At 36.5% G+C, this 15,484-nt stretch overlaps 1 protein-coding gene and 1 pseudogene across 5 annotated transcripts in view; both read right to left on the bottom strand.

Moving 5' to 3' along the window:
- Positions 1–15,484, bottom strand: part of Xpnpep3 (X-prolyl aminopeptidase 3) — a 73,688-nt gene that overhangs the window by 36,928 nt on the left and 21,276 nt on the right. For all 5 annotated transcript variants that reach the window (XM_047550662.1, XM_047550659.1, XM_047550660.1 and 2 more), the window contains 2 exons: positions 9,380–9,787; positions 4,850–5,052 (listed from right to left, as the gene is read on the bottom strand). In XM_047550662.1, the coding sequence (XP_047406618.1) occupies positions 4,850–5,052; positions 9,380–9,787 (611 nt within the window). The remainder of the gene's footprint in view (positions 1–4,849; positions 5,053–9,379; positions 9,788–15,484) is intronic.
- On the bottom strand, positions 11,127–12,824 carry LOC124982205 (proteasome subunit alpha type-3-like; annotated as a pseudogene).

Genomic DNA, 15,484 nt, shown 5'->3' with positions numbered 1-15,484 from the left:
AATTTTATTCTTTCATACGTGGATATCCAGTTGTTCCAGCACATCTGACTCATTCTTTTTCTCTTTTAGTTTTTGTTCTTCATCTTTTTCACACCTGACTCATTCTGAACTAAAATGTAGATAAAGTTTTATTTTCAAAGAAAAATAGAGATGATAATAAAAGAATGAGCCAGGTCATTCCTGGTTTGAAGTATCACATGTTTTGAAATCAGTGGAATCTGGAAGCTTTAGAAGCTAGAAAAGAGGATTTGGAAGGGAAATGCAAACTGATGGAAGGTCTGCTAAAATTTTCAGTGGTGTGCTGAAAGGAAGCTCTGTGCTTCTCTCTTTGGTCAACAGATGGCAATCTAACCAAAAGAACCCACGCCACTAATTTTTTTGATGACTCAGTTAAGTTTATGACACACTAACAACTAAAATAAGTCAAGTGGCATACTAACATTGGAGGATGAAAAACCTTTGAGTAAGGGGTTGTTATTAGGTGAAGGATATATAACTTAAATAAAAAGCCCAACTGAGACACTGGAGGTGTAGCTGAGAGGTAGAGCACACCCACAAGGCCCTGGGTTCAATTCCCCAGCAACGACAAAAATCTAAACTCTCCTCTGTACAGTTCTTGTGTACAGTACTATAGACCTGTCTTACCATATTAGGCCTAGGTAAGACAGGGGGCCTAAACCTAATATTAATAGTATATTAACTACATTTTCTTATTTTTAAATTTTATTTTACCTTATTATTATTATTTTTTTTAAGTGGGGTCTTGCTGTGTTACTCAGGTTGGGCTGGAATGTGAGATCTTTCTGCCTCAGGCTCCAGAGTAGACAGGTGTGCACCAATTTTGTCTGGCTATTTTTTTTGGTACCAGGGATTGAACCGGGAGACACCTCAACCCTGAGTCACTTTCCCAGTCCCTTTCCTGTTTTTCATTTTGAGACAGGATCTCACTTAACTGCGTAGGGCCTGTTATGGTTTGGATGTGAGGTGTCCCCCAAAAGCTCACATGTGAGACAATGCAGGAAGGTTCAGAGGAGAAATGATCGGGTTGTAAGCGTCTTAACCCAATCAACAAATTAATCCCAGATGGGATTAATTGAAGTGGTAGGGTGTGGCTGGAGGAGGTGGGAATTGTGGTGTGGCTATGGGGTATATATTTTGTATCTGGAGAGTGGAGTCTCTGCTTCCTGATCACCGTGATGTGAGCTGCTTCCCTCTGTCATACTTATCCACCATGATGTTCTGCTCACCTAGAGCCCTGAGGAATGGAGCCAGCCTTCTATGGACTAAGACCTCTGAAACTATGAGCCCTCAAATAAACTTTTCCTCCTCTATAATTGTGCTGGTCAGATCATTTAGTCACAGCGAAAAAGCTGACTAAGACAGGGTCTCACTAAATTGCTGAGTCTGGCCTCGAACTTTTGATTCTCCTGTCTTGGCCTACCAAAGTGCTGGGATTACAGGTTGTGTGCCACCAAGCCTCGTTTTTTGTTATTCTTATTGCTCTGTTATCTGCTCTTCCCAGCTAGACATTTCCTACAGAGAAAAAACAGCCTTGCCTACAGCACACATTCGATATACAAAACTAACCCCTAATCCATAACCCCCAGACTCCTTTTATCAGGTTGCTAGAGTTCAGGACACTAACTGATATCCTAAATCATCCCAGGGCCTGGCACAGGAAAGCTAGGGAATATAAACCAATAGCAGTATGAAAAGAGTGAAAAAAAGGCGGTGGCAGCAATGTGCTGAATAATAAGATATCACTGGGCTCAATGAAGCTCTAATTACTAATACTGCCCTGGTTGCCAACACTATAGTCCCATTTTTCTGTAATCAACTCCTCTTTTTTTTTTTTTTTGTTTTTACATGTAGACAGACACAATGCCTTTATTTTGTTCACTTGTTTTTATGTGGTGCTGAGGATCGAACTGTTTCTCACACGTGCTAGGCAAGCGCTCTACCACTGAGCTACAAACCCAACCCCTCAATCTCTCTTCTTATGATAAGAATGGACAGCTCAGCTCAGCAGTTGAACTAGAAAAGTGTATTTCGGTGGAAAGAGTGTGGGTTAAAATTAATGATAAATTTGACTACTGTAGTAATCATTTCCTTATGCATATTGTGAAAGTTGTCAGAAAATGAAGTTGCTTGTATCAATTCTAACAAATAAGTAAAACTGGAAGGATATGAAGGGAGGGTTCCTACACATAATTTGCCTGATAATTATCACAAAAGATTGCCAGAACTGCAACCATGCACAAAGACCATTGCATAAGAATACTTCCGTGAAACTGTTCAACTTTAGTCTGGTACCACCCTTATTATTCATCCCTTTGGCCAAGGATTAGTGTTTCAAAATATCTGATGTAATCCTCCACATTTTTTCCTTTAAAAACTTCCCCTTGCTGCAACCTCTCTGAATACACTCATAGTTCAACTATGGCATGCACATTCCCAATGCAATGAACTACTATTCTCAAATAAATAACATTATTCTTCAGAGAATCTGTTATTGAGGTTGACACTATACATACCACAAATCATGTCATTCATTTAAAATATGGACAATAAAAATAAATGAAAAATTAACAATATATGGAAGAAAGGTTAGATTGTTGTTACAGGGAAGGGAGCCAGTTAAGGGGTATTTCAAAAGCTCAAGAGACGCTTTGAGTGCAAGAGATGCTAAATGCATGACAATAATATTCTCTCTTGGTTTTGAGTCAGATGCTCCTTGGAGTGAAGGTATCTTTTAAAATCTCCTTTCTTCTGGAGAGCTCAAAAGATGTGGACAATATCCAACCTAACAAAAACACTTTTTTTGTTTGTTTATTTATTTATTTTTTGTGGTGCTGGGGATTGAAGCCAGGGCCTTGTGCTTACAAGGCAAGCACTCTACCAACTGAGCTATATCCCCAGCCCCACAAAACACTTTTAAGAGTGACATGTACTTTAAAATGGCAGAAAAGATAGGTGTATTTTCTATGACTATATGCTGTTGCTGAGGCTGGTTTTGAACTCGAGTTCCTCCTGCCTCAGCCTCCCTAGTTGCTGGAATTACAGGAGTGCGCCAGTGTGCCTGGTGAGGCTTTGTCTTTTGATGCTTGTTTCATAGGATATATCTTACGAAGGACATGTGTTGGGAAGTGACTTGTAGGACTATCAGAAAAATACTAATAATAATGTAAATGAACACTGTATAGCCACTAATTGTGATGATAAATGTTTTAAAAACATACCAAAATGTTATGGTAGAAAGTTATGGGCTGGGGAGATAGCTCAGCTGGTAGAGTGCTTGCCTCGCAAGCACAAGGCCCTGAGTTCGATCCCCAGTACCGTAAAAAAAAAAAAAAAAAAAAAAAAAAAAAAACACAAGGTAATGGGAGGGGTGGGGGGAAGGGAAAAAAATAACAGAATGAATCAAACATTACCCTATGTAAATTTATGATTACACAAATGGTATGCCTTTACGCCATGTACAAATAGAGAAACGACATGTATCCCATTTGTGTACAATAATTAAAAAAATACATTTAAAAAAAAATTAAAAAAAAGAAAGTTATCTACTACCCTGTCCCATCTGTCATAATATGTGTAAAAATTAGCTATCTGCTTTGTTATTATGGATGAACAGGCATAAGAAGATGGTGGGACAATCAGGACACTTGGCTTACTGACAAAGGAAAGAACTAGATATAACTCAGTGTTCCTGATATTTCAAATTTCCAGGTGTATAATAATGGGAATTGCTACAGTACATTTAAGTCTATCCACGCAAGTGACTATCACTCACACCTAAGGGACTCTTAATGGTAACAACATGTCTGGTATCATCTTACTCAAAGGAAGAGATTTAGTGGAATTAGGAGCTGGGTTAGCAATAATAGGCTAGGTAGATTTGGGAGTTTTTGGTTTCTTTTTAGAAATGGTTCTCATTATTTTGCCAAGTTGGTCTTGATCTCCTGGGCTCAAACAATTCTCCCTGGTAGCTGGGACTATAGCCACCACACCCACTTTGGATATTTTCTTTTAATAAGGAAAGACACACAGATGAAAAAGACCTACTAACATAAACAGGGTGCCTGGAATGCATCTGATTCCAAGAGTAAGGACAACAGTGGCAAGCAGAGAGCCAACAAAATGAGTCTCACAATTAAAACATACACTAAGACACCAAACCACCATGGCAAGAGGAGGAACAACTAACATGGATGAGTAAAAGATGCCCCTTCAACTATGGCATGCTTATTCCCATTAAAAGGAAGGCAGACTTATGGCTGGGTATGATGGCACATATCTGCAATCCCAGTGACTCAGGGGGCTGAGGCAGGAGGATTGCAAGTTTGAGGCCAGTCTGCTCAATATAACAAGACACTGTTTCAAAATAAAAAATTAAGAGGGTTGGGGATTTGGCTTAGCATTATAGCATTACAGAGTCCCTTGGTTCAACCCCCAGTATCACGAAGAGAAAAAAAAAAAAAAAAAAGAACAGGTAGATTTACTTGCAAGGTACTGAGCAGGTCTCTAGATAAGTTCACTGAACATAATGAAGTAGAAGCTAGATGTTCAGTTCTCTGTGAGGTTACTACATTAAGTAAATAACCTGAAGGGGCCTAATGAACCCTTAGAACTTGTGATTTTTGTAACTTGGAAAAAACAAGTCCAAGCCTGAAATCTCAGCTACTCAGGAGGCTGAAGCAGAAGGATTACAAGTTGAAGGGCAGCTTTGCAATTTACCAAGACCCTGTCTCAGAATTAAAAAGGTCGTGGGGATGTAGCTTAGTGGTAGGGTGCCCCTAGGTTCAATCCCTGGTACCAAAAAGAAAAACCTTTTCAATAGGAACCATACCTGTGATGTCAGCTTCCCAGCAATCTGCATTCTACCAATTTCTGCAGAAGATTTGATCAGCCTGAGGCGTTGCACCAGATGCTGGACACCCCGAACTTTGTTCTTGCTTCTGGCTTTGGCCTCAGTCACACTCTGCATGTAGTCAGAGTGAAGCTGTGCATGAGAAGGCTTCATCCAGTCATACCAAATGATGTTCGACTCAGCTTAGAATGAGAAGTCACAAAAAATTAAAAAATAAAACTAACGGGACGGGGATGGGGAGAGCTCAAGACAGAACACATGCTTAGCACTTATGAGGCCAGAATCAAACAAAAAATAAAACAAACAAGAAGAAATGCCATAAAAATGATAGATGGGACTAAAACTTTATTATTTATTAGTTGTTAAGGAACAATTATTAACAATTGTTCTCCATGACCATTACTGATCCAGAGTATTGTTGAATAACTGCACACAAAATAGATCAGAAGAAAGTGCTCAGATCATGACTTTGTGTGAAAGTGTCCCATCCCTTCACAAAATGACTTCAGTACTACCAGAACAAGTTTTCTCATTTTGGGGCAATTATCCTTGTTATAGACTCCAGGTGATAATATGTGCACCTCTCCCTTTGTAACTGCTATCTACTCTTGTAAACAATACTATTTTTATGGAGTACTGGGGATTGAACCCAGGGGCACTTTTCCACTGAGCTACATTCCTAGCTCTTTCTTATTTTAAGACAGGGTCTTACTAAGTTCCTGAGGCTGGGCTTGAACTTGTGATTCTCCTGCCTCAGACTCCTGAGGATTACAGACCTAAGGAAATGGTATATATATATATATATATATATATATATATATATATATATATATATATATGGTATGTATATATATATATGCTTGAGATGCATGATATGAAGGCTCATTATGAAAATGATTTTTACTTAACACCATATATGCATTTTTATTTATTTATTTTTTCTGACAATGGACTATGAATGGTATTCATAAATCTAAGTCTGAAGGATTATATGTTTTATATGATGGAAAAGTACCTTGGGATAGAAAAGAGAAAGTATATAGAAAACTTTGGATATAATTAGTGATACTATATCTTAAACATTTTCAAATAAAAATGATTTTACATGTACATTGTGGGAAATACCTTATCTTACTCATGACAGAAGGAAATTCATTGTGATTTTTAAACAAGGTAAACAACCTCTATCACTTGTTGTTAGTATGAGATCACAGCTCTACTTTTTTCAGGTTCTAAAACTTTTTTTTTTTTTAAGATTTATTTATTTATTTATTTATTTATTTATTTATGTATGTGGTGCTAAGGATCAAACCCAGTGCCTCACATATGCTAGGCAAGCACTGTACCACCGAGCCGCTACCTCAGCTCCAGGTTTTAAAAATTTTAAATAAATATGATTTCATTGCCAGGTATGGTGGTGTATATGTATGTGGTGCTAAGGATCAAACCCAGTGCCTCACATATGCTAGGCAAGCACTGTACCACCGAGCCGCTACCTCAGCTCCAGGTTTTAAAAATTTTAAATAAATATGATTTCATTGCCAGGTATGGTGGTGTATATGTATGTGGTGCTAAGGATCAAACCCAGTGCCTCACATATGCTAGGCAAGCACTGTACCACCGAGCCGCTACCTCAGCTCCAGGTTTTAAAAATTTTAAATAAATATGATTTCATTGCCAGGTATGGTGGTGTACTCCTGTTAACCCAGTTACCCAGGAGGCTGAGGCAGGAGGATCACAAGTTCAAGGCCAGCTTGGGCAACTTGGCAAGAGCCTATCTCAAAATAAAATTTAAGGGCTGGGCTTGTAGCTCAGTGGTAGAGTGCTTGCACAGCACATGTGAGGTACTGGATTTGATCCTCAGCACCACATATAAATAAGTAAATAAAAAAAAGGTATTGATTGTGTCCATCTACAAAAAAAGATTTAAAATGTATTTTGAGACAGGGTCTCTAAGTTGCCTCAGATGACCTTGAACTTGTGATCTTCTTGCCTCAGCCTCCTGAGTAGCTAGGATTACAGGTGAGCACCACTGTGCCTGGCTATTCTGGTGAAATTTTTATCACTCAGAATGTTTGAGATTCTTCTTCTGGAACTTCTAGAACCTGCACTGCATTATAAACATTATAAACTGTCCTTAGTGATCCTTGTAAATCTTCAACTCTGAGAAACATTTTATTCCTTTTTTTTTTTTTTTTTGTGGTACTGGGGATCGAACTCAGGGCCTTGTGCTTGTGAGGCAAGCACTCTACCAGCTGAGCTATCTCCCCAGCCCCATTTTATTCTTGAAGTATCCAAAAGTCACTTAGAGCTGGGCATGGTGGAGCACGCTTATAACTGCAGCTATTCAAGAGGCTGAGGCAGGAGAATTGCAAGTTTGAGGCTAGTGTGGGCACCTTAGTGAGAACCTGTCTCAAAATTAAAAAAAAAAAACAAAAAACAAAAAAACTTATTTTTGGTTACCAAGGATTGAGTCCAGGGGTGCTTAACCACTGAGCCACATCCCCAGCCATTTTATTTTTTGAGACAGGGTTTTGCAAAGTTGCTGAGGCTGGCTTTGAACTTGCAATCCTCCTGCCTCAGTCCCCTGAGTTGCTGGGATTACTGATGTGTGCCACTGCTCTCAGTCACAAAATAAAATTTTAAAAAGGGATGGAGATATAGCTCAGTGGTACAGCACTTGCCTAGCATATGCAAGACCTTGCGTTCCAATTCCCAGTGCCACACGTACATACAAACAAAACTACTTAAGAGTCAAATCTGGAAACTAAAATAGATGGTCAAGTTAGGAAATAGTGATTTTAGTCCATGATAATATGTGATTCTAAAATTTTAGTCTGACTTTCTTATACTGCTTGTAAATCATTTCTGAAGTCATTTTTTTCATTTTTTTATTGATTCTTCTTATATATGACAGTAGAATCCATTTTGATAAAATTATACAAGCATGAAATAAAGCTTATTCTAATTAGGATCCCATTCTTGTGGGTGGGCATGTTGGTGGGATTCACTTAGGTATTTTCCATATATGTACAAAGGAAAATTATGTTCAATTTATCCTATTGTCTTTCCTATTCCTATTCCCCTCCCTTCCTTTTGTTTCCCTTTGTCTAATATACTGAACTTCTCTTCTTTACATCCTCCACTTTATTGGGGTTTAGCTTTCACATGTCAGCAAAAAAACTGGACTTTTGATTTTGGAGAGATTGGTTTATTTCACTTAGCAGTCTCCAGTTCTATCCATTTACCAGCAAATGCCATACTGCCATTCTTTATGACTCAGTAATATTACATTGTGTATATATACACCACAATTTCTTTATCCATTCATCTGTTTAAAAAAATTTTTTTTCTTTATTTGGTTTATTTAGTTTTATGTGCTGCTGGGGATTGAACCCATTGCCTTACATGTGCTAGGCAAACATTCTACCACTGAGCCACAACCCTAGTCCTCCATCCATCTGTTGATGGGCATTTAGATTGGTTCCATACCTTAGCTATTGTGAATTGAGCTGCTATAAACATTGATGTGGCTGTGTCTACAGCCATACCACTCTGAATATGCCCAATCTTACTTGAAGTCATTTTCTAAAAGAATTCTTTTAGTTGCAAGAGGATTGCAAGTTTGTGGCCAGCCTGGGCAACTTAAGAAAATTTGTCTCAAAATAAAATACATTTTAAGATGGCTGAGGACGTGACTCAGTACTAGAACACTCCTAGGTTCAATCTCCCTTATTGGAAAAAAATTCCACCAGAATAAATATAGAGAAAGTAACTATTTCAGGGGGACAAGAACTCAACTGTGTATATGAATCTCCTGAGAATCTTTTTAAAATGCACATTCTGATTCAGAAAGCATGAGGTGAGGGTCTGAGACTTTACATTTCCAATACATGTTATGTGTTTATAATTCCAATATTAGAGGTGATTCTGATGCAGGTGTTCAAAGGCTAATCAGCTGGTCAGTGTTCTTTTTTTTGGGTAGGGGTTACTGGGGATTGAACTCAGGACCTCAAGCATGTGAGGCAAAGTGCTCTGTCACTGAGCTACAGTCCTAGTCCCTTAAAAAAAAAAAACAACTAGGTGGAGGTCCTCGGGATTGAACCTAGAGGCACTCTGCCACTGAACTGTATTACCAACCATTTTTATGATTTTTAAAATTTTGAGATAGAGTCTCACTAAGTTGTTGAGGCTGGTCTCCCAAGTTGCTAGGATTATAGATGTGCACCAATGCACCCAACTTACCCCTTCATTTTAAAAGAAAATTCTCTCTCTGAAGTTTCAAACTAGTATGGTTAACAGTCTCTGTTAAGAATAACCTGGTTGAAATTTAACAAATGGATGAAGTCTTTAAAGTAGCTCAGTTTCCTGGAGAAGACTTATGTCTCCTTTGTAGTGCTCAGAGAAATGTTGCTATGGAAGTTATTTTAGGAAAGTAAAAACTATGTAGGTAAGGAAGGTCTTAATCCCAACCTGGCCTATGACTTGACTTCTGCTCCCATTTGTTACCTTTCAGCTTTGGTACTAGATGCTGAAATTCTTCTAGTGTATAGGCTTCATCCACTCCAGTTAGAGCTATTGCTCCATCCGCGCCAGATCGAGGGCCATCCCAAAGTTCTCGACTGGGATCTCTCCGAGGCACAAAAAGCATGGCCTTATGTGACGGTAACTGCTTGCCAGGCAGGCTCTGAAGGACCAGAATGCTATCAGGCTCTTGGAATCCACATAGGTACAGGAAATTGTTGTCTTGGTGAAAAGTGTAGGGGATGTCATTGCTCATGTAGTATGTGGGATTGGAGAGCACAACCACCGTCTGGTCTGTCCCACTCTGCTCCTGTGCTTCCTTGTGGATCAGAGACATTAGTTTGTGTCTACGAAGTGCATATTCCACCTGAGATAGTCCTGGTGTCACCTCCCCTAGAAATGAAAACGAAAGTGATGCTTTGCATGTCTACAGTGCCAAAGTATTTAAGGCAGCTTAATACTAGGTGAAGATACCCAAATTCATTTCTTCAATTTTTGCTACATCTCCTCATAGCACACAGGGTATTAAAAAGATAAGTCAGGTTGGGGTGGGATTGTGGCTCAGAGGCAGATTGCTTGCCTGGCAAGCAAGAAGCCCTGGGTTCAATCACCAGCCTCCCCCACCCACAAAGACCCATACAACAACAACAACAACAACAACAACATCAAAACCAATACCCCAGGTTTCAAATTTCTATCTCTGTGCAAAAATATGAAAGAAATTACAGTTAAAAGTATTCATGCCTAAAAACTGGGATCATGGCCTTAAGATCTCTTCCAGATCTTTGGTTCATTCTTTTATTAATCTAAGAAAACATTTATTGAACATTATTGTGTGGAAAGCATCATTAGGAATATAGTCAAAGTTGCCCTGGATAGAAAGATGACATTACCTATGTATGACTTCCCCAAAAGAATCTATGTCCAGAAGGACATGGATTTTTTTTTTTTTGGGGGTCTATTTGCCCAGAATTATATTTCTAGAGCTTAGAATAATAGATGACTGTGAAACTATGCTGTATGAAAAAGAGAATGAGGTAAAGAAAAAAAATTTTATAGAAGAATCACTTTTACTGTGAGTGATCTATGCAGAATAAGATTAGAGAAGACTGAAATTTTGTATTTAACATGTTTTTATGTTATTTGATTTTGTTTCAATGAGGCATACACTTTAATAATTAAAATCCTAAACAGAGGGCTGAGGTTTGCTTGCCTCACATTCATGAGACCCTGGGTTTGATCCTCAGACCATAAAAATAAATCGTAAATTTTTGTTGCCCAATAGATTCAATTCAAACTCTTATGCTTACATTTTTATTTATTTATTTATTTATTTAATTTCTTTATTTTAAAATTTTGAGACAGGGTCTCACTAGGTTGCTTATAGTCTTGCTAAGTTGTTGAGGCTGGCTTTGAACCTGTGATCCTCCTGCCTCAGTCTCCTAAATTGCTGGGATTACAGGCTTGAACTACCAGCTGCTCTTAGGCCTATGTTTTAATGTTCTCTACCAGAGAGCTCAAAATTATCTGTTAATTAAAAAAATATACCTTTATTGAGGTATTTCACATATCATACAATTTACCTATTTAAGTATATAATCCAATAGTTCGATAGTTTTTGGTATATTTACAGAATCATGCAACCATCACCACAATCAATTTTTAACTTATTTATTTATTTTTATTTTTTCCAGTAGCTACAAGATAAAAATTTAATGAAAATTGGTGACTATGTATAATTCATGGGGCTAAAATTACAAGGACTGTTATAGAAATTTATAACAGAAAAGATACTGAAGTAAATGTTACATGTTATCATCATCTGATTCATCTTCTTCCTTTAAAGATTCCTTAGCATATTTCTCTGCTTCCTCCTTTATATCTTTTGGAAAAATTTTATGTCTTCCTTTAGTTAATTCACCAAACCAGCTGAGCTCTAGTTCAAAACCTTTAACTTCATCATGTACTATGTAAATTATTTTTGCAACTTCTTTAACAACATCACAGCAGGTCATTTCTTTCATCTGAAGTTTTTCTATTGGCTTTGCCAATGACACAGCCCCGATAACCATAAGAAATACCCAATGGGTAAATCATGTAGAGCTGTGCACTCATTCACACTGTAAGACCCTAACATGAAACTGCAGCCAAAAAGTCTAACAGCACTAGAGTGTATAAGCATGTGTGTACATGGCCACTTTGTCTGCAAGATGTTTTAGTGGAATGTAGCTGAAGTTGGATCTAAAGTTGGAAGTTTCTTCTCTTGCTATGTCTGCTAAAGAATGAGCATCTGAAATGAACCTGCTACAGCCATTCCAACATGTCAATCAATATTAAGTCATTTAGTGGAACCTTCTTCATAAAGTTTAGATAGCACTAATTTTTCTACCCCAAAGACAACATCATCTTTACATCTGATCCCAATAGCTGTACCCGGTGCCGATGAAGCTCATGGTGCTAAAGCCACCAGGATGCATAACAATTTATTTATTTTTTAAATTGAGAGAAATATATAAATTTTCTGTGTATAACATGATGTTTTAAGTATATGTACATTATGGAATGACAAAATCCAGCTAATTAATGTAACATTACTTCACATAGTTATCAGTTTTTGTGGTGAGAACACTTTATATTCATTTTCAGCATCTTCCAATAATACAATATATTGTTAACCACAGTTACCATGTAGTTAATTTTAGAACATTACATCAATCCAAAAGGAATTCAATGTCCAAGAGCAGTTTCCCCATTCTTTCCAAATCCCTCCATTAATTGACTGGAAATCACTAATTTATTTTTGTACTTGAATTTGCCTTTTCTCAGAGATTTTATATAAAGGACACTCTACAATATATGGTGACTCAGTCAACTTTATTCTTATCATTCCTCCAGTTATTCTACTAACTCCTTTTTATCTCTTAGACAAGTCCAATCTATTCTTCCACTGGTACCTTGTTCACAATGTATGCCCTTTCTGAAATTTTTTCTCCCTCCATACTAATTGCACTCCAAGACCTTGGATTAAAACGTTTGCAATAAGCTTGTTTTTAGATTGTTCTCATTAAAAGGTTTTCTTGATCAGCCCAAATCATGTTGATTTATCCCTCTGAATTATTTTTTAAAAAGGAACTACTTTAACTTTTACACAAATATACACATTTATATACAGAAATTTATAATTTGTATACTTATAAATTATATATAACACATGTCTATCTCTATATATGTATACTGTAGTTAAGTAAAAATGTAATCACTTCTTTATTTTTTAAAAAGGCAATTATTTCTATATATGTCTATATCTCTCTACATATCCTATAGTTACACATAAATGTAATCACATCTTACTGATCTTTCATTAAATATCTTCCTCCATTCCTTCATTGGCTCTTTCTTCCCTATACTACCTACACAGCACCCCATCCATATTTGTAAATTAAATACACATGGATTTGTTTTTTTTTAAAATCACTATTGTTTTACCAAAATGCAATATTGTACACTCCTTTCTGTATTTTGCTTTTCTAATATAACACAATATCAATTTATACTCCCTCCCTCTGAGTTATCTGGTACAGCTTTAATCCATCTGCTTGATGTCTCCATAACATTTTAGAGTGGATATAGCACAACTTTGAGAACAATTTCTATACTGGTAGGAATTCATATTGTTTTTAGCTTTCTGCTGCTATAATAAACATTTTTGTAATTACATTCTTGTAATTTCATGCCCTATGTACTAGTACTTTATTCTTCTGGGATAGTTCCAGGAGAGAAATTGCGAGTCAAAGACCTTTGAATTTTCTTAGAAATCATGTTCAGCACATCCAACTCAGTTGTTTATGATTACTTTGGAACTGTCTAGTTGTTTTACCTATGCAAAACAGGAAATGTGATCAAATTCTGCATTTAATAAAATAATCTTAATTTTCTAGACATGTTCAACAGAAAAAAGTTTACATTTTTATTGATGAAATTGACAAGAAACAGAAGAGCTATAACTCAGGGCCTTACAGGCCAGTCTGAATTAGGAAAATACTGGAAAAGAGTTCATATAAAAAAATTTTTTTTTTTCTTTTAAGACTGAGCTGGCTAGGAGTTCTCTAGGACTCTCAGGCAGAATACTGAACTTTGTACTGGAGCTGAAGAACATACTCAGTCTCTGATAACTATTCATATTAAGCCTGCTACTATTACCCAACATTGAAAATTTCTTAATTTACTCAAGCAGTAAGTACTTTTTTAATAAAAGCAGAGTCTGACTACAATTGGTAGATTATTTGACCTTTCCTTTTTTGCCTTTTCACTTTCTCCCTTTCCTAAAATTTGCTTTTTGTTATTTCCTAACTATAGCTCATGAAATCGAAAAATAAAAAAATCAATTCATTTTGTGATTTAAAAAAAAGTTTCAGTGGTAGAGCATGTGCATGGCCCTGGGTTCATCCCCCACGAAAAAATTCAGAAGAAAAATTCATAATTTTAATAACTTTGGTAAATTATTATCTCATTTTCATTAACAACAGTATACATTAACAGTTATCAAGAAAACTTCTGAAAAATATATAATTACTTTGAAATCAAAGCAGGATTGGAAAAACAATCTTTTAGACACCTTAAAGCATTCCTTTCTTTGCCAAGTCCATACAAATGACTGCACGAGAAATGTTTAAAACACTGGCTGTACTTTCCCAAGTCTACTAATTATCAACACTATGGAGTGATTATTAACTAAATGTTTCCAAACTTTCAAAAATCTCCAAGTAATAAAGAACTCTGTGACAACAGAAAAATTGTCCAGGATAAGACATCTTTTCTTTTCATTTGAAGGAGAGGGGGGAAAGGTGTGATAAAGCAATGAACTTTAAGCCTTAGAAGTCAACTTGGCAGTTGCAGTGGCCTTTGATCACAGAACTAAGTATTATAGTCAATCTGACCTGAATTTCTTCTGATAAAGGTGTTTCTGAATAGACATTCTGGCACTTTGTCAAATTGTAAAGTATTAAGAAACAAAGTCATTGTTTTATCATGTGAAATCAATTATAGATGGACAGGTTTTTCTAACAAGTTTATTTAACCAATCAAAAGTCTGAATGTCATTAAAACTGGACTTTGCAAATAGCAAAGTCTCACAATTAGTTCTATGACTCTGCAGCCAAGAAGGAAAGTTCTTCCAAGGCATTTAGGATTGGGACTCTCAAGAGAGCAAGAAGAATGTTTTTCATATTTTCTTGGCCAAGCAGAAAACCAAAGAAGAAAGTGAAATAAAAACTAAAAATGGATACAAAGATGGAGGGTTTTACTACAATCTAGGTATGTATCTTAATTATTTCCTGAAACTAACTAGATTAGAAATTAATATGGTCTGATTCTGAAAACAATTCTGCTTAAACGAGGTAGTTTCTACTGTAAATAAAGTAGTAGTTCAAGAACTGATTTACTACTATGTAGTTGGAGAATGGGGTGAAGGAAAAAAACAGTGATTCCTTTAAAAGGTAAAATATCTCTCTGGAAAAATGAAATAACAAAATTATAATACTCTAATTAGATTTTATTTGCATATATTGAGCAAAACAAGCCAGACAGGGCACAAACTATATGATTCTATATAGTCACTCATAGGACATTAGGAATATACAAAACAGCTGGGTGCAATGGTACACATCTGTTAATCCTAGGAACTTGGGAAGCTGAGACAGAAGGATCGAAAGTTCAAAGTCAGCCTCAGCAACTTACTGAGATGCTGTCTCAAAATGAAAAATAAAAAGGGCTGGGGATATGGGTCAGGGTTAGAGGACCCTGGATTCAATCCCTGGTACAAAAAAAAAAAAAAAAAAAAAAAAAAAAAAAAAAAAAAAAAAAAAGGCAGAACAATGAATCAATGTAGAAATAAGAGGAGTGGTTGAGTATGGAAGTGGGGATTGACTGCAGTGGGTATCAGGGAATTTTCTGGTGTGATGAAAATGTTCTATATCTTAACTGAGTTTTAGGTTGTATTGGTGTATACTTTGGTCAAAACTTGTTGAATTATTCATTTCAGATCTGTGAAAATCACTACACATAAACTTTCCATACTGAAAAAAGTATACC

Source organism: Sciurus carolinensis, chromosome 4 (assembly GCF_902686445.1).
Source record: "Sciurus carolinensis chromosome 4, mSciCar1.2, whole genome shotgun sequence".
In the NCBI taxonomy this organism is placed as follows: Eukaryota; Metazoa; Chordata; class Mammalia; order Rodentia; family Sciuridae; genus Sciurus; species Sciurus carolinensis.
This window is presented reverse-complemented; position numbering and strand designations above follow the sequence as displayed.